The sequence below is a fragment of the Lolium perenne genome, chromosome 3 (assembly GCF_019359855.2).
Source record: "Lolium perenne isolate Kyuss_39 chromosome 3, Kyuss_2.0, whole genome shotgun sequence".
Taxonomy (NCBI): Eukaryota; Viridiplantae; Streptophyta; class Magnoliopsida; order Poales; family Poaceae; genus Lolium; species Lolium perenne.
Window position 1 is genome coordinate 58,038,387 of NC_067246.2, and position 18,519 is coordinate 58,056,905.

An 18,519-nucleotide genomic window follows, 5' to 3' on the forward strand; every position below is an offset into this window, starting at 1 on the left:
TCTTTTGTCAAACTGGGAAGAAGTAAAATTTTGAAGCAATGAAAAAAGTAACAGTAAAAAGGAAGATTATGACAAAACAACTGAAGGTGACTCATCTACTGAGATTTTGTGATATTAAAATTAATGATTAAAATAATTAGCAGGACATATACGCAGCACTTTTAACGATGTGAGGTCAAGATTGAATCTACACTTTAGAATAAACAACTTGTGCAGAATCAGAACTTGAAAGACTGAACTCAAGCACGGGATCTCCAGACAGAGAACTCCTATCAGCTGACCTGAAAAGAGAATATAAAATAGGACTCTCATCAGATGCAGAACCCTTGACCATTCCATTGCAGTAGGAGAGATCGAGGACAGATATCCCCTCCAACGAACAATGAACATGCTCTGATCAGGTAACTTGGGTCGGTCTCAAGGTGTGTGCGGGGCGTGCTTCTTGTGGCAGAGTTTCCCGGACAGGCTATTTGGGTGGCGCTGCGACACCTCACCGGTTTGAGGAGTGTCGACCGGATCTAGAGCAAAGGGGAAGGGAGTGAGATGAAGATCTACGGAAGTAATGTGGTGTTTGTCCTGGTATTTAAAAGGAAGAGAAGGCTGACCAGCTACCTCCTTCTGGAGATCGTGGACTGGTCGACTCCCCTTATTTAATTTCAGGTCGGATTTTGTTGCAATAATGAGGAAGAGGAACGGAGCAGTTGGAAATCAGAAGTTTGGCCAGAAAGAGGAACCTGTGAATAGAGGAGCCGGCAAAGGAAGAATTAAATGGGCTATGCGCCGTGAAGAATTAATGGGATTTATTGTGTTCAATGGTAGGAGATTGGCATGAGAGCAGAGTCGTTGGGACTTGCGAGCGGGGGCGAACTAAGAAGCCGAACGGAGGCGGAGTAGTGCGAGCGGTGGCCATGGAGGAAGATGAACGGGAGGCGGAACATGGTGGGGGAGAGATCGATGGGGAGAGACGGAACGTACGCGAGGAAGAGGAAGACTGTCGGCTGGGTCATGGGCCGGTGTCGGTCCATCTGGTCCACGCATGGTTCTGGCGAGGAAGGGCAGTAGAGATCGATGGGGAGAGGGCGATCGAGCGTGGCGTCTGGACCGTGGCGTGTGTGGCGTCTTGAGCGTGGCGATCGGGCGTGGCCCGCCTGGAGCGTGTCGGTCTGGCCATATTTTTAGCAAATTGGGGTCATCTATTATGAAAGAGAAGATTTCATGCTGGAGAGTAACCCTTACGTGAACGTATAGGAAAACGTTTCGTCCTGCCTGCTCCCGCGAGCGGCAGGGCGGAACCCTAGCCTCCACCCGGCGACCACCCCTCCCTCCGCCTCCTTCCTCCCTCGCCGCCGCCGGAGGGCGTCTCCGGGCAAAGCTCTGGGGCGCCGGCGGCGGCGGGGCCTCCTCTCCCCCTCGTGCGCGATGGCGGCGCGGGCGCGGCGCGATCGGCGGGGCGCGTCTCGCGCGAGAGGCGACGGCGCCGGACGGTGCGAGGCTGCGTGGTTCCGGCGAGGTGGCGGCGCGGGCGGCTCCTTCTTTGGCGCGTCCCAACGCCGGCGCGTCCGTGGCCATGGGTGGCGGCGGCGGGCACGGATCTGGGCCGGTGGGCTTAGATCTGGGCCGGGCGTGGGCTGCTCGGGCTGGGTTGGCCTGAGGGTCTCGTTCTGGGCGGCGGGTGTTGCCCGGTGCCCCGACGGCAGAGGTTGGTGCGGGTCGAGGCCGTCGGCCGGGTATGGCCGGGCTGGCGGTGCTCGTGCCTCCTACGGGTCGTTCTTGGTAGGGACCAAGATGCCATCTCCGGCGTGCTCGGCCGGAGGATGGTGGGGTTTGGTGGTTGGGAGGGGGTGCTCCATTGGTGCGGTGGCGGTTGCCGAGCATCGCCTTCTTGTTGCCCTCCGGCCACCCTTGACCACCGGGGAATGGTGTGTCTCGGATTTTTGTTCCGCAGTCTAGTGTGGCACCACTTGGACTCCACGACCTTCAGGGACGCCTGGAGGGCTCGTTGGGGTGTTTGCGAAAGCAAAGCAAGGCGTTTGCCATTGCCGGCGACGACGACGTCCTTGGACGCCGTTCACCTTCGTGGAGGCGAGGCCACGACACAAAACCTGTCGCCGCTTGCTAGACCCTGGGCTCGTGCGCTACCCTAGTTACTAGTGATCCATCCGAGCTCCTCCTCGAAACCCCTTTCGTTGAGGCCATGCGTCGGGCGTGCCGGCTCCATATAGACGGTGTGTCTCCCTTTGCGCGACCATTCCCGAGCCTAGGGTGGGCATGCAGGGTGCGTCGTGGTGAGGCACCCCGGTGTTCTTCAACAGCTGGTGGTGTGTCGTGATTGGCATGCGTTGAGACTTAGGCGTTCTCTTGGGGTGGGTGCCGAAGCCTCCGCGAAAGCATTGCACAGCTGGTCTGTGCCGACAACGATGACGCTCGCGAGCGCCATTTTCCTTCCTGGAGGCGCTGTCATGAAGCTTCCCCTTTGAGCTCTGGAGTTTCGCCGGCTTCACTAGCGTAGTTAGCCAGATCTCGGGGTGTTGGTGGTCCTCTGTTTGACAGGATGTTCAGTGTGCTAGTCCTGCATGGTTCAGATCCGCGGAGTGGCGGCTCGGGGCTGGGTCTCAAGGCCGAGCCGCCGGTGTTTCTTGAAGTCTTGGGCGCTCTTGGAGATCCTGTAGTTTAGGGCTTAGCCCTGGTCTGCTTGTTCCTTTGTAGTAGGCTTTAGCTCTTCACCACCTGGGCTTGTATCTAGAGCTGGTATCCCCAGTTTTTCTTTTCTTTTCTTTTTTCTTTGTCGCATGCTACCTTGTACTCCTGACCGGTTGATGGCTTTGTTAATTCAAAGCTGGGCTCGTCGAGCCTTATGTTTAAAAAAAGAGTAACCCTTACGTTTTTTTTTCACTTTTGTCCTCCTTTAGCATGCTTGTTCCCGCGTTTTTGGATGGTATTGGCTCCGACCTTGTAAAACTAAAACTACGTTTTCTCCATGTTAATAAGTGACAGAGGGAAAAAAAACTCATTTCAAACAAATTCTTGTTGTGAGTGCTTCGGACTAAGAGATAGAAGAAAGTGGTAGAAAGGGCGTCGACATGTTTTAATGCGGAAAATAACACTTACAAGATATTCCTCTCTTTCATACATATAATTCCTATTAATCTTTGCTCGCAAAAAGTCATGTTAATATGGTCTTAGATCAAACATGTTTAGGACTGATCAATTAGTAGAAATAAGTAATAAGATCTATAATACCAAGCTATTATATTCAATGGACCCAATGTAGATATTGAATTTTTTTAAAAGTTTCCTTCACCCCTTTTTTTATTTTTATTTTTAAAAATAAAGAAGGGATTATGTTTTTAAAAATATTCACAAATTTAAAAAACTTATTCGAAGAAACGTTCATGATTTTAAAAAAATCATTCGTTCTCCAAAAATATGTTCACATGGTTAGAAAAAAAATTGTGTGTCATTAGATTGAATATAATAAATAAATAGAAACTTGGTAATTAAAGAAAAAAATAAAAGCAGTACCCTCTATTTGGGCCGCAATTAGTGAAGCCCATAAAACCACCTTTAGGCGGAGTGACCATAGAGCACGCACAATGCTGGGCTGCCAATAGGAGGTCCAGCTCTTCTTCCGGTCACTCTTTGACTTTGCTCGTTTATGATGAATGGGCCTCGGACTAATCCGACTACTCAAGCTCGCAAGGCCCTTAGGCAGTTAGGCACTTCTGTGTTCTGTACCCTTGAATCAGAGTGTAGGAAAAGTTCAAGAAACCAGAGTTCAGAAAATCGCCTTGCAAAAAAACAGAGCTGATTTGTGAATTTCAGAGAACTCGTCCAGCAAAAACATATTCCTCGATTCGATAGCTATTCTCCACATGTTGGCATGGCACCAGTGTCTGCACAGCAACGGTAAAAGCAGACTAGTCTAGGCTAACTCGCTGGCAACTGGTTGAGGATGGCAGTGATCAGAGAAGAAAGAAAATGGATCGATCGATCCATGAGCAGATGTAGGTGTGTATGGTGTTAAGAAATTGGCATGTGAGATGAACAACACTATCATGACAGATGACACCATGATACACGGACAGTGCAAGTGATTGCGTGCAGGCACGAAGCCGATTGGAGCCAGGCAACACTTGCATCGTGATCCCCGCCAAAAAAAAAAAAAAAACTTGCATCGTGATCGTCCAGGCGACTGTGTGTGTGCGCGCGCGCGATCGAATCAGCTGGTTGGTAAAACGTGCGGTCCGGCTAACACATTGATGTCAAGTGGGGCAATATTAGGGTACCTTTACCTTCTCTTTTTTTTTTGTTCCCAAAAATGAACTAAAAATCTGAAATAATGACGTCATCCAAATATGTTTGTTCATTTTTTAACCCTTTCGACGTCGTGGACCAGCCTTTTCCTCCTCGGCAACTTGCATTTGTCGAAGACAAGTTAGGATCGACAAGTCCTCCCAAAATATCAGCACTAACAACATCCTCCTCCATCAATTGATGAATTTTCATGTCGTTCTCGTTAACCATGTCTACGTGTCAACAACAAAAGTCATCAATCAAATGTGCGGCGGCGACGGAAGCAACAACTACGAGAATGTCGCCTACCAAAGCAAACGATCGAGCACCTGACGTTCATGATGGGCGTGCGAAGTGGCCGCGGCGTTTCGGGCTCAAGTCGACGGACGCTAGGCGTGGAAATGTGCGGGAGGTGAGGGGTAGGCATTGTGGAAACAGGCGAATGCGAACTACCGACATCAAAAAGGGCGACAATGGAGGCGGTGGGGGATGGGGAGGCACGTCATGGAAGAGGGGGTAAGTGGGTTGGGATCCTAGAAAGTGATACCCGTTTGTATTTTACCTACGTGGCAACGGGTGTGCCCACTGCCTAGCACATCCCTTGTGAGACGGGATGGCCTCAGGACGCTAGATAGTTTATTGACGCGCTCGACGAAAATGACCTTTGGGGCGCGTGGTCAGGCGCGGTTTTTTGCCCGGTGCGCTCCAAAGGCCTTTAGCGAACGATTTGGAGGACGCGAGATGCTCTTACCATGTGGTTGTTCTTTGGAGATCGAATGGTTGAAAGAGATGGCTTTGTCCAGTGAAACCGTGGAAATATGAAATGGGTGACACCATCCATTCTTACCTCTTTACTTCACTTAAGTTGGCTAAATTTTCATAAATAATATGACTTTTGGATAATTACTTCATTTGCTTGAGTTAAAAAAAAGGTCAGATAATATCTAAGGGTACCACAAATTTGCACATCTATGTGGATGGAATGGAGTCAAGGCCAGACAAGCAACACGTGGACACCAATGTCAAGTGTTAGCTGAAACCAATAACATATAGCTAATCTTCATAAAAATTGCTAAGCACTACTTAATGTACAAGGTAAACCCATTGCAAAAGAGCTGATATCACACGGCTTTTCCAAAATATGGAAAATTTGTGTGGTAGTCCATATCACTTAAAAAATTTCTATGTGCTCATCTCACTTAGGAAGTGTTGGAAATTTACATTTCATTTCAGAAACATAATGCAAAAGTTTTATTTGTGTCCAACAACATACCCTGTGCATGTAGGGATGTAAATGGATCGGATTGTGTTGTTACCATATCCTATTAAAGCGGATGGGTCAATGATCGATTATGGATTCGAATCCAAAAACATGAGATGGCTGATTCGGAATAGAAACATAATGGGCTCGGGATGGAAACAAAATTAATCGTATATGTACGCGTATAAGTATGCCTACAAACCATACAACCAAAAATAATTAATAAAACAAATTCAACAAAACATTCATATTCCATAGAGTGACTATAAAAGTGAGCTATTGTTTAATACACACGCTCGGCAACTAACTAACCACCACATATGCTCTGTTAGCTTTGATGTTTCAGATCAAAATCAGATTATTCGGATAAAAATCATCAGATAATCCTTCATAATTATTGGATATAGATATCCGGGTGCTATTTGGTATACCATATCTGATACCGTATACGGTGTCAATTTTGGAATCTGATATTCCTATCAATCAGATTCCTTCAAATTAGATATAAATTCTCTTAAACGGATAGAAAGCAAATTTGGTGCGAAAATTATCCTATCTATCTGCACCGCTTGGTTGATGAGAACTAGTAACTAATTTTTGAAACACGTGAATGCAATAGATGTTAAAGGGAAAAGAGACGCATCCACATAGTCTATGGCAAGCCCCGGAGAAAACATCGTGAAACCACATATTGGAAGCAATTGGATTCTGCCGACATATGTGATGGACACATGTCAAGCAACTGGGTTCTGCCGACATTCCAGCCATCAATGCCGCTGCATGTACAAGTGGCCGACAACGATCGATATGCAAGCAAAATATCCAATGAAACCGTACGCAGCAGGTCTCAGCAACGATGCAAACGCTCTATTTAAAGAAAGAACGGAGCTCTCCACAATAAGCAAACGAAAAGAAGAAAAAAGAACACAAGCCTCATCTATCCACTTCAGAAAATGTCTGGCTGGTTCTCGACCGAGGTTAAGCCCGAGGAGGCGCCGTCCATCCAGGACCGCGCCATCGCGGCGAAGGACCAGGCCGGCACCTTCATCGGCGAGCAAACTACGGCGGTCACCAAAGCCGCCACGGATACCGCCGACGCCGCCAAGCAGAAGGCCACCGAGACCGCGCAGTACGTCCAGGACAGGGCCGCCGACGCTGTGGAGTACACCAAGGGCCCCGCTGCCGCCAAGGAGGAGGCCGCCCCCGGCAACGTCTTCCAGCAGGCCGGCGGGCAGGTGATGGGCGCCGCCGTGGGCGCCAAGGACGCCGTCATGAACACGCTTGGCATGGGAGGAGATGCCGCCGCCGAGAAGAAGTGATAATGATGTTCGTTTGCGTGGTCCTCTCTAGCTCTTGCCCTTTTTTTATCTCGTTATTATCCTTTACTAATGTACTGTTCTGATTTCCGTTCCACGACTGATTTGTACGCGTGCATTATTGGTGTAACTTTGATGTATGCGACCGAGGTATCAATATGAAGATGGACGATTCTACACAGTGCCCGGGCACCGGGTAGTCTACCACGGTGCCCTCCCTGTCGGAACAGGATATTTCCCGAAATAGAAAGTGGGCCCACTATCTGATAGTGACAGCTAACCGAAAATAGAATGCGGTCCCAGGAAAATAAGGCTACTGAACAGTTCTCGTCGTCCACGTTTCCTTCCCCAGACTTGCACATGCACATGCTGACATGCAGATGCAGGTAACCGATCATCCAGTTTTGACAAATTTATCACTCTGAGGCGTGAGGCAATCACTGCAAAACTGCCCGAGCTGTCCAAGCCTCTAATTTCTAGCTGTAACAAATAGGACCGAAGATCCTGATCTCAGCCAAATATACAAAGAGAAACTAAAAGATACATCCCGATTGGCAGGAGAACTCCATGGTTTGCAAAAAATTATTGAAGTATAAAATTACATGCAAATGATCGAGGAAAATAACAGGGAAACTAAAAGATACATCACGATTTGCATAGTAGGATGTATATATTTGTACTTGCAGTACAGAGCATTTACAAAAGCATCAGGTTTTGCCTAGTTTTAGGAACCAAACTTACAACTAGACTATGGAACTAGAAATGTGAACTGTGACAACCCATGAACATCTCGAACTGACACGAAACATGACAAACTTCATGCGCAAAGAACCTGTAAGGAAGCATGGGATACATGAAATCTCCCAGGAGCATTTCAATATCTTCGAAATTTTGGAATTTATGAAATCTTCATAAGATAATACCCTGCTATGCTTTAACTGCAAAAAAAAAACAGAAGCACAACTATAAAAGAATTAGTAGTTATTGTGTATTGATTTTTAAAAAGTGAAGAAGAATCATGGCATGTATAAAAAATGCTGATTTGAAAAACAAAAGGGACAGAAACATTGTGCTGACAGTTCTTCTATTCCTCTGGTTTTGCAGGTATGGAATTCTGGTTTCCTGACCTAAACAATCCACTGAAGATGAAGAAGATGATCAACAAAAACATACATCCTCTACTATATAATTACATACAAAGTGTTATTTACTGGGATTGTTACATCAATGATCGCTGCAAAAACACTACTGTATTTACGTACAAAAGTGTTAATGCTAACAGAAAAATACATCCTACATACTAATTAAAAATCTGTGATTATGTATTTACTGCCCAATTTTACATCATACATGATATATGCGGTAAAAACCCACACACAACATAAAAATAATTTGAACTACTGGTATTTTAAAAACAACAACCTATGTGTTGTAAAAAAAACCCAGCTCCATGCGTTTATATGTATGTATTGCCCATTTTTTACATCCCGTGTCAATGCAAAAACAAGACAAAGAGCTTACCTATAATTAACACCGAGTGTATAAATGTACATCCTATGAAAATGCTAGTAATCTATGACCATACTATGATGTATTTATTACCAAGTTTTTCCATCCTATGATACTAGCAGGAACATCCACACTGCATATTATGATTAAAAACTACAGAAAACAAAAACTACCTCCTGTATGTCGCAAAAAAAACTAAATCATTTAGATTAGGATGTACACATTTTCCATATTTACAACCGGTGGGTTTGCAAAAATATCCCAGTACTTTGCTTCTGGTTAAAAAAGCACAAGTGTACCAAAAGATACATCCTGTGAGAGCGCAAATGCTAAGGCCAGATACCCAGGATGTATATATTACAGAAAATATACATCCTGCTATACAACTATCTGAATGCAGTGCTCTGAAACTAAAAAAATCAGGAAATATAAGAAATTAAAATCACCTGGTTTAACCAAGTCTTTGAGACTATAATCAAGAACGGTTTGGCTATCTTACTAGCTTGTAGGATAGCTGCCTTCCTGGAACATACTCCATCACCAGGCATATCTTCGCCCTTCACGCGACCAACTGCGGGTACATATATGCACAAAAAAAAGGCTCATTTCTGCTTAAAATGGTAAGCTCCTTATTGGGTAGTACTATTACATATATGTGGAAGCGAAATAAGTGTAAAGGTGAACCAAAGTAGTATTGCTAATTCTGAGCTGGCTAAATCATTTCTAATATGGTTCACATCAGCCTTGAGAAAATATGGCTGAGGCTATATAAATTCAGATGTTTTTACATACCGAATCCCATCTGTTTAGGTCGTGTATCTTAACTATGTTCGGGTGATTGAGAAGCTTCGCGCTGATCTTTCTCTTCACCTTCAAAAAACTAAGCAATGCAACCATAAAGAAGATTCAGTTGAACACCAGAACATTGTTTGCAAAGACACGTAGGACCAATGCAGCCTGCAGCTAAACCACGGACAGTGACATACCTGATACATGAGGTTGTTCCAGAAAACCGTGCTCCTGTCGATGAACTTCACGGCGACGGTGCCGCTGGTCTCTACGTCGACGACGAGCCTGACCTTGGCAAAGGCATCCTTTCCAATGGTCCGGCCCGACCCTGTACTTCCCGATGGTCTTCAGCAGCACCATCTTCCTCTGCACATGAAGAGATGCGGTAACAAGCAGACAATAACAGACCTCAACCGGCTGTGGTGCTGCTTCAGAACCAAAACAGCAGAATGATTATGACTGAAAAATACATCCTACATACAATTGTGATGTCCTGTATATGTATTATTGAGCTAAATCTACATGTAATACCTGAGCCTACTCTAAAACAGATTAAACACACCTCATGGAGGATGTAAACTGAACCCGACCCCCCTCCCCCCATGAGCACCACCGCGCCTGCTAGCTCCTACCACCCAACGTGAAATCAAGAAAAACTAGCAGTAGAGAAGCAATGACGTGGGGGAGTGGATTGGAAGACTAACCACACTGTGGACGCGTCGATTCGCGATGAAGAGTCGACGACGGTCCCTCAGCGGCCCTCCCGTGACGGTCACCGGCCTCGGACGCGTCGAATCAGGAGGTCGCGCCACCGAACGAACCCATCCTCGTAATTGTCGACTTGTCGTTGATGTCGTCGAACTGGACGGGCACCTCGTCCTGCTCCTCGTCCTCTATGGCCGCGTTCTGCGGGGTCGCGGTGGTGGATGCTGCGGGGCGGCGGAACGTGAGGAGCAGCGGCGGGTACGCGCGCAGAGACGTCACGGAGGTTGGGAAGAGCGCCCTGCAGGTGGCCGGACCCGCGCACGCTGCAGCGGAGGAGGGAGGCCGCGCAGGCCGCGGTTGTGGCCATGGCGAGGGTGGTGGGGGATGAGGAGGTGATATGAGGGGGTGGAGGGAGGGATCTCGCCATGGAAAGCACGTTGGGAGTGTCGATCCACACGACCCCGCCATCGACGCCCACCAGTACTCCCCCACAAGCAGTACACCGGATCAGCGCTGATTTCCGCCGGTCGTCTCGCCGCCAACGAGCCCGATTTAGCGGTGGATTCGTGAGAAGAGTGGACCAAGCCTAGAGGCGGAGAGGGGAATGGAGAGGATGGCAACCGACGAAGGGAAGGAAGAGAGATGCGCTGTGTGGTTAGCTTGGACGGTAATGCGGTTTCGTTCCAGCAACCAGATGGCGATCGGACGGACGCGAAGGTGGAGCACCGTGTAAAACCGGAGAGTGCCCAGGCAATAATTAGAATTTGGGTATGAAGATACTTCCACCTATTTTTTTTACACTCGCTACAATCATAGATACTTACACATACATATATATATATCTCACCCCTATGAAGATACGCACACACATCCTACTACGAGAACCTCCAAGAGCCTCAGATCAGGAAACTGATTTAGCGGATCTTGAGATTGACGAAATCACCATAGACACCTCGCTATCGACAGAAACGCTGGATACTTCCACCTATCTGAATTGGTCTTGAGTGAGTTAGACCATGCACTATGTAGTGTCGGTTCAAAAAAAAAATGTGTCAGATTTATGAGCGGCTTTGGTTTAGCTGTAGTGTTGGAATCACTTTTCATGTGAAGCAATGATTGATAGATGGAGCATGCAATCTATATTTTATCTACCATTCCCTCATACTTGGCTCATCTTCTCTCTTTGGCATGTAGACCTACCTTGCTCCTGATAGATTATATGCATGGAATCGAACCAAGTTTGTGGTTCGTTTTTTCCGACAGACATCATGGTGCGATGTTCTACTATGTGTGGAATCGGTTAAAAAGTCCAAATATATCACTTTCATACCACATAGTACATGGTCTTAATCATGCATGAGATCTAGATATACCGTATAAATACTTCTAGATGTTGTACATTTGGAGGCTCTTTTTAGGAGCAAAGAAAATTCATACCTCTAAAAACAGATACTACTAACTAGAGTAAATTAGGATGGCCGCAAGTTGCCATCCCTAAATAATACAAACCACTGAATTTAGCTTTGGTGTGAAATATTACTAGAGCTTCACAATATTGTGATTCTAAATATCTGCATCATAGGTTCCACCGCCAATGAAACTAGGCATTCTTTATGTCCACATCAGAACTTCATCGAGTTGGTAGATGTGGATGCATGTTCCTAGCTATGAAGCAAGGATAGATATTGTATTTTACCGTCAGGGGAGAATTTGGCATCGGAGCAAGGAGCCGCTCCGTTTCTCAAATTTACTTTCTCTGTTTAGAAATGTAAGCCGTTTTAGCTAACCAATCTAGCTTGTTTAAACGTTTTATATTGTTAAACGGAGGGAGTAGTATTTTTGGAACATTCTCCATCGTGTAGGGAAGGAAACTGTTATGAAAGCCAAAAACTCATTTTTAAAATGCTTTTGGCCAAGGTTTAAAATAGTATGCTAAATGAATTTGTGGCAGCCTCCTTCAAACGCTATGGACGCTATATCGTGTTAATAGCGTGCTACATCTTAAATAGTATTTTCAAAATAATACTAAATATGGCCTAAAAATAAATAATTTTACGAGAACGAATGGATATATAGTCTAAAAGTGACTGAATCATACATACATAACCACATATAAAAATATATCTCATGTATTTTAGAAGGCTAACATCAGCATTTTACAATGCAATAACGTAAGATAAGCGTTAGCGATATTATCTTCTGATTAGAAGTGGAACCAATAGATTGCAGTTCATCACCACGAAAAGTGAAAGCAACTTACCTGAAAAAAATAGCGCGCTAACGCTATGAAGTTTTAGGGGGATATAGCATGCTATTTTGCAAATAGCGCCATAGCGAGCAAAATTACTAAAATTTAGCATGGACCCTCTAAAGGGATTCGTAGCATAGAAAACAAAAAATTTCCTACCGCGAGAACGCAATCCAAACCAAGATGAAGACGGGAGCAACGAGTGGATGAACGAGACTAACCCTTGAAGATTTTCAAAGCCTACAAGAGGAGGCTCTCGTTGCTGCGGTAGACGATCATTTGCCGATTTCAAAAGCGCGTAGAAGATCTTGACGGTGCCACAATCGGGCAGTACCTCCGTACTCGGTCACACGTACGGTGTTGATGAAGACGTCCTTCTCCCCGTTCCAGCGGGCAGCGGAAGTAGTAGATCCTCCTCGGAATCCCGGCAGCACGACGGCGTGGTGGCGGTGGTGGTGGAGAACTCCGGCAGGGCTTCGCCTATGCGCTGCGAGAGTAGTATGTGGAGGAGGGGTGCTAGGGTTTGGGAGAGAGGGAGGTAGGGGCGCCGGCCAGGGGCCCCCTATGGGTGGTGCGGCCAAGTCATGAGGGCTGCCCCTCCCTCTCCTCCTCATTATATAGGTGGAACCCTAAGGGTTTGCCCAAAGTCTTCGAATAAGACCCCAACAGAAAAACTGCCTTATGGACGAAACCTAGAGGGACAGGGACTCTCCCCTTCCCCCTTTGTTGGCCGGCCAAGGAGGTGGAGTCCACCATGGGCTCCACCCTCCCACTTGGTTGGCTGGTTTAGGGTTGGTGGAGTCCCTCCGGGACTCCTCCTTCCATAGTGATTTATTCCGGATAATTCTAGAAACCACCTTCCATAAATTCACCGGATCATTTCCAAACTTGGAAAGTGACTTCCTATATATGAATCTTATTCTCCGGACCATTCTGGAACTCCTCGTGATGTCCTGGATCCCATCCGAGACTCCGAACAAAAACTTTGAACTCCATTCCATATTCCATATCTACTTAAACGACATCAAACCTTAAGTGTGTCACCCTACGGTTCGCGAACTATGCAGACATGGTTGAGACTTCTCTCCGACCAATAACCAATAGCAGGATCTGGAGATCCATAATGACTCCCACATATTCAACGATGACTTTAGTGATCGATTGAACCATTTACATACGATACCGATTCCCTTTGTCACGCGATATTTTACTTGTCTGAGGTTTGATCATCGGTATCTCTATACCTTGTTCAACCTTGTCTCCTGACAAGTACTCTTTTACTCGTACCGTGGTATGTGGTCTCTTTATGAACCATTCATATGCTTGCAGGCTATTTAGACAACATTCCACCGAGAGGGCCCAAAGTATATCTATCCGTCATCGGGATGGACAAATCTCAGTGTTGATCCATATGCCTCAACTCATACTTTCCAGATACTTAATCCCACCTTTATAACCACCCATTTACGCAGTGGCGTTTGATGTAATCAAAGTACCCTTCCGGTATAAGTGATTTACATGATCTCATGATCGAAGGACTAGGTAACTATGTATCGAAAGCTTATAGCAAATAACTTAATGACGTGATCTTATGCTACGCTTAATTGGGTGTGTCCATTACATCATTCACATAATGACATAACCTTGTTTATTAATAACATCCAATGTTCATGATTATGAAACTATGATCATCTATTAATCAACAAGCTAGTTATACAAGAGGCTTACTAGGGACTCCTTGTTGTTTACATAACACACATGTATCAATGTTTCGGTTAATACAATTATAGCATGATATATAAACATTATCATAAACACAAAGATATATAATAACCATTTATTATTGCCTCTTGGGCATATCTCCAACAGTCTCCCACTTGCACTAGAGTCAATAATCTAGTTTACATTTGTAAAGATATAACACCTAGGCCTTCCGGTGTTTTATCATATTTTGCTCACGGGAGAGGTTTTAGTCAACGGATCTGACATGCTCAGAAACGTATGTATTTTGTAATTCATTTACGTCTCAACGCATCACTCATTTTCAAATGAGTTGGCATTAAATATGTTTGGTCTTCTGGTGGAACCTTAATTCCGTGGTCTGAAATATGTCACTAATATTGTCACACACAATATAGCTTCATAGTTCTGACATTATCGGAACTGCACAAAATTCTCAAAGAACTTCTTGACTTAACATCCTCAGTCATTGTCAAAACAATGACATACTCTGCCTTCGTTTGTAGAATCCGTCACAATATTTTAGAACTTTTCTAAATCTAGAATAGACAACTTCTAGCTCATTGTGCTACCTTTTAAACAACACTTAGTCTAATTTGAGATTGAAATTTTATTTTCATATGTGACAAAACAAATATCGATGCAACACCTTACAATGATTTGTTTGTCATTTCTCCATACAAAACTATATATATATATCCTTGGTTCTTCTTAAGTACTCAAGAATATTCTTACTGTTTTTCAATGATCATCACATGAATCATTCTGGTACATGCTCATAACATTTTTAAGAGCACAGGACATTTTATTGTGTACATATTATTCGTGATCTATAATCACTCATGTGTTTTTCCTCATTGAGTGTAAGATACACTCAAGTCTTGTTAAAACTTCACATGATAAGAACATTTTCTTAATATTTCTGTATTAAACTACTTTAATATCCATTTTATGTACTTTGACTTTAAACTTATAATGTATTTCAATCTATCTTCATAGATCTTGAAACTAAATTTGTTTCAGTCTATATCCTTTCATTGAAATTAATTCTCAATGAAACCTTTTTGATCAAGTATATAATTACATCATTTATAACCAACTATATGTCATCTACATAAAGTATTATAAATATGTCTCAGCGCTCCCACTTAATTTCATCCGGTGAAGATTCCAACTCCGCGATACTCACTTCATCTAATTGAAGTTTGTATACCTATCTAGTATTCCACGGACCAGCAAAACTCTTGGTTGTATCTTGTATACACCTTTAATATATACTTCTGATAAGTAATGTATTTTGCCATCCTACTAGCATAATCCTCATAGACTATAAGCATTGCTACGGAAGATCTAATCTTATCGTAGTCAACTCTTTGAACTTTGTCGTAAACAACTTTTCGACAAGTCGAGCTTCTTCAAGGATATTCCATCCAAGTCCATCAATTTTATAGATCCATTTACTTTCAAAAAGTATTCATCTATTATGGATTTCATGGCGCATGGAAATTTTAACGGAGTCAGGGCCCATCACAACTTCTTTGTTTGTAGTTGGTTTATCATTGTTCAAAATCAATCCTTTGTCCACAAATCATTTATTTGATCACAAAGTAAACCATACCTACAAGGTTCAATAAGTACTTCGATCTCCATGGCTAAAACACTTTGTAGTCATGGAAGCCATGATCGTCGTGGCCGCTTCCGGAACCAATTTCTGATGCTGCGCTACTCTGATCATTATGCTCAGGTTCATAAACCTTATCAAGTTCTATTGTCCTCCCACTCAAATATTTCGCTAGAAAACAATTTCTTGGAAATAAGCAAGTAACATTGACAAACACTTTTGTCTTTTACTTCATAGTGGAGAGAATTCTCAATCAATTCTTTGGGATAACCAACAAAGACATTCATCCGATTTTGGTTGAAAACTCTTAGACCAAAATTTAAAGAAAGGACTATTAGGGTTTATACCAATGCCATAACTTGTATGGTGTCATTTCAACGGATCATGATGATGCTATATTTAGTGTAAAAGCGGTAGTCTCTAAAGCATAATATACAAAAATATAATGGCATCAATATTTTATCTCATCATTGACCCAACAAGGTTTGGATACATCTCCCAGATACTCCATCATCACTATGATACTCCAAGAAACGTGAGTTGTAGAAAATTTTCATAACTCTCTTAGATGTTCGCTAAAACTAGTAATTCAAATATTTCCACTATGATCCAATCATAGATATTTGACTTTTCTATTACGATGATTTCCACTTCATGCTAAAATTTATTTGAATCCATTCAAATGTTTCAAACTTCTTCCTTATCGAATATATCCACATATATATACTCAATTCATTGTTGGAAGTTTTCATGAAGTAGAAGAATCTCCCGCACACAACTATGCCCAGTGAACCACATATATCATCTGTTGGAGATATGCCCAAGAGGCAATAATAAAAGTGGTTATTATATATATCTTTATGTTTATGATGAATGTTTATATACCATGCTATAATTGTATTAACCGAAACATTGATACATGTGTGATATGTAAACAACAAAGAGTCCCTAGTATGCCTCTTAACTAGCTTGTTGATTAATGGATGATTAGTTTCATAATCATGAACATTGGATGTTATTAATAACAAGGTTATATCATTATATGAATATGTAATGGACACACCCAATTAAGCGTAGCATAAGATCACGTCATTAAGTTATTTGCTATAAGCTTTCGATACATAGTTACCTAGTCCTTATGACCATGAGATCATATAAATCACTTATACCGGAAAGGTACTTTGATTACATCAAACGCCACTGCGTAAATGGGTGGTTATAAAGATGGGATTAAGTATCCGGAAAGTATGAGTTGAGGCATATGGATCAACAGTGGGATTTGTCCATCCCGATGACGGATAGATATACTCTGGGCCCTCTCGGTGGAATGTCGTCTAATGTCTTGCAAGCATATGAATAAGTTCATAAGAGACCACATACCACGGTACGAGTAAAGAGTACTTGTCAGGAGACGAGGTTGAACAAGGTATAGAGTGATACCGATGATCAAACCTCGGACAAGTAAAATATCGCGTGACAAAGGGAATTGGTATCATATGTGAATGGTTCATTCGATCACTAAAGTCATCGTTGAATATGTGGGAGCCATTATGGATCTCCAGATCCCGCTATTGGTTATTGGTCGGAGAGAGTTCTCAACCATGTCAACATAGTTCGCGAACCGTAGGGTGACACACTTAAGGTTTGATGTTGAAATGGTAGAACTTGAATATGGAATGGAGTTCGAAGTATTGTTCGAAGTCTCGGATGGGATCCCGGACATCACGAGGAGTTCCGGAATGGTCCGGAGAATAAGATTCATATATAGGAAGTCATTTTATGAGTTTGAAAATGATCCGGTGCATTTATGGAAGGTGCTAGAAGGTTCTAGAATATTCCAGAAGAAAGTCACTTTGGAAGGCGGAGTCCCGAAGGGACTCCACCACCATGGCCGGCCAATCCTAGGGGGTGGAGTCCCAGGTGGACTCCACCTATGGTGGCCGGCCACCCCCTCCCAAGGGAAGGTGGGAATCCCACCTCTAGTGGGAGTCCTAGCTTGGGTAGGTTTCATGTGATATGGAAGGTTTTGGTTTGGGGTCTTATTCGAAGACTTGTAGACCAACTCTTGGGTGTTCCACCTATATAATGAGGGCCAAGGGGAGGGGGCCGGAAAACCCAAACACCACAAGGTGGCCGCACCCCTATAGTGGTCGGCGCCCGTCTCTCCCCAAACCCTAGCCGCCCTACTCCTCCTTCTTCCCCGCACGCTTAGCGAAGCTCCATCGGGATTCTCCACCACTACCGACACCACGCCATCGTGCTGCCGGATTCAAGAGGAGCTACTACTTCCGCTGCCCGCTGGAACGGGGAGGTGGACGTCGTCTTCATCAACAACCGAACGTGTGACCGAGTACGGAGGTGTTGTCCGTTCGTGGCGCCGTGATCAAGATCTTCTACGCGCTTTTGCAAGCGGCAAGTGAACGTCTACCGCAGCAACAAGAGCCTCATCTTGTAGGCTTTGGAAATCTTCAAGGGTGAGTCTCGATCATCCCCTTGTTGCTACCGTCTTCTAGATTGCATCTTGGCTTGGATTGCGTGTTCGCGGTAGGAATTTTTTGTTTTCTATGCAACGTTATCCTACAGTGGTATCAGAGCCGTGTCTATGCATAGATGGTTGCACGAGTAGAACACAATGGTTTGTGGGCGTTGATGCTTATGTTGTCTTTAGTTTGAGTACTTTGCATCTTTGTGGCATAGCGGGATGAAGCGGCTCGGGCTAACTTTACATGACCGCGTTCATGAGATTTGCTCCATGCTCGACATGCAACTTGTATTGCATAAGTGGCTTTGCGAGTGTCTGTCTCTCCCACTATAGTGCAGATTCAATTTACTCTTCTATTGACAACACTAGTATCACCGTTGTGGTTCATGTTCGTAGGTAGATTAGATCTCTCTCGAAAACCCTAAACCACGTAAAATATGCAAACCAAATTAGAGACGTCTAACTTGTTTTTGCAGGGTTTGGTGATGTGATATGGCCATAATGTGATGATGAATATGTATGAGATGATCATTATTGTATTGTGGCAACTGGCAG

General features: G+C 44.1%; 1 protein-coding gene and 1 long non-coding RNA gene across 4 annotated transcripts; one reads left to right on the forward strand and one right to left on the reverse strand.

Annotated features, from left to right (window-relative positions):
* The first annotated feature begins 6,439 nt into the window (after positions 1 to 6,439).
* Positions 6,440 to 7,000, forward strand: LOC127341157 (uncharacterized). Its single transcript, XM_051366928.2, has one exon. It carries the CDS (start codon positions 6,508 to 6,510, stop codon positions 6,871 to 6,873), a length of 366 nt encoding a protein of 121 aa, XP_051222888.1. The 5' UTR covers positions 6,440 to 6,507; the 3' UTR covers positions 6,874 to 7,000.
* Positions 7,001 to 7,504: 504 nt separating this feature from the next.
* On the reverse strand, positions 7,505 to 10,554 carry LOC127341159 (uncharacterized). 3 transcript variants are annotated; one of them, XR_011754917.1, is made up of 5 exons: positions 9,873 to 10,554; positions 9,366 to 9,796; positions 9,172 to 9,259; positions 8,826 to 8,950; positions 7,505 to 7,808 (listed from the first exon to the last, which is right to left on the reverse strand). It is a non-coding gene; the product is annotated as an uncharacterized lncRNA (long non-coding RNA). The 3 variants fall into 3 exon arrangements; XR_007875316.2 differs by having other exon boundaries at positions 9,366 to 9,593; positions 9,873 to 10,548; XR_007875315.2 differs by having other exon boundaries at positions 9,366 to 9,534; positions 9,873 to 10,543.
* Between the last annotated feature and the right edge of the window lie 7,965 nt (positions 10,555 to 18,519).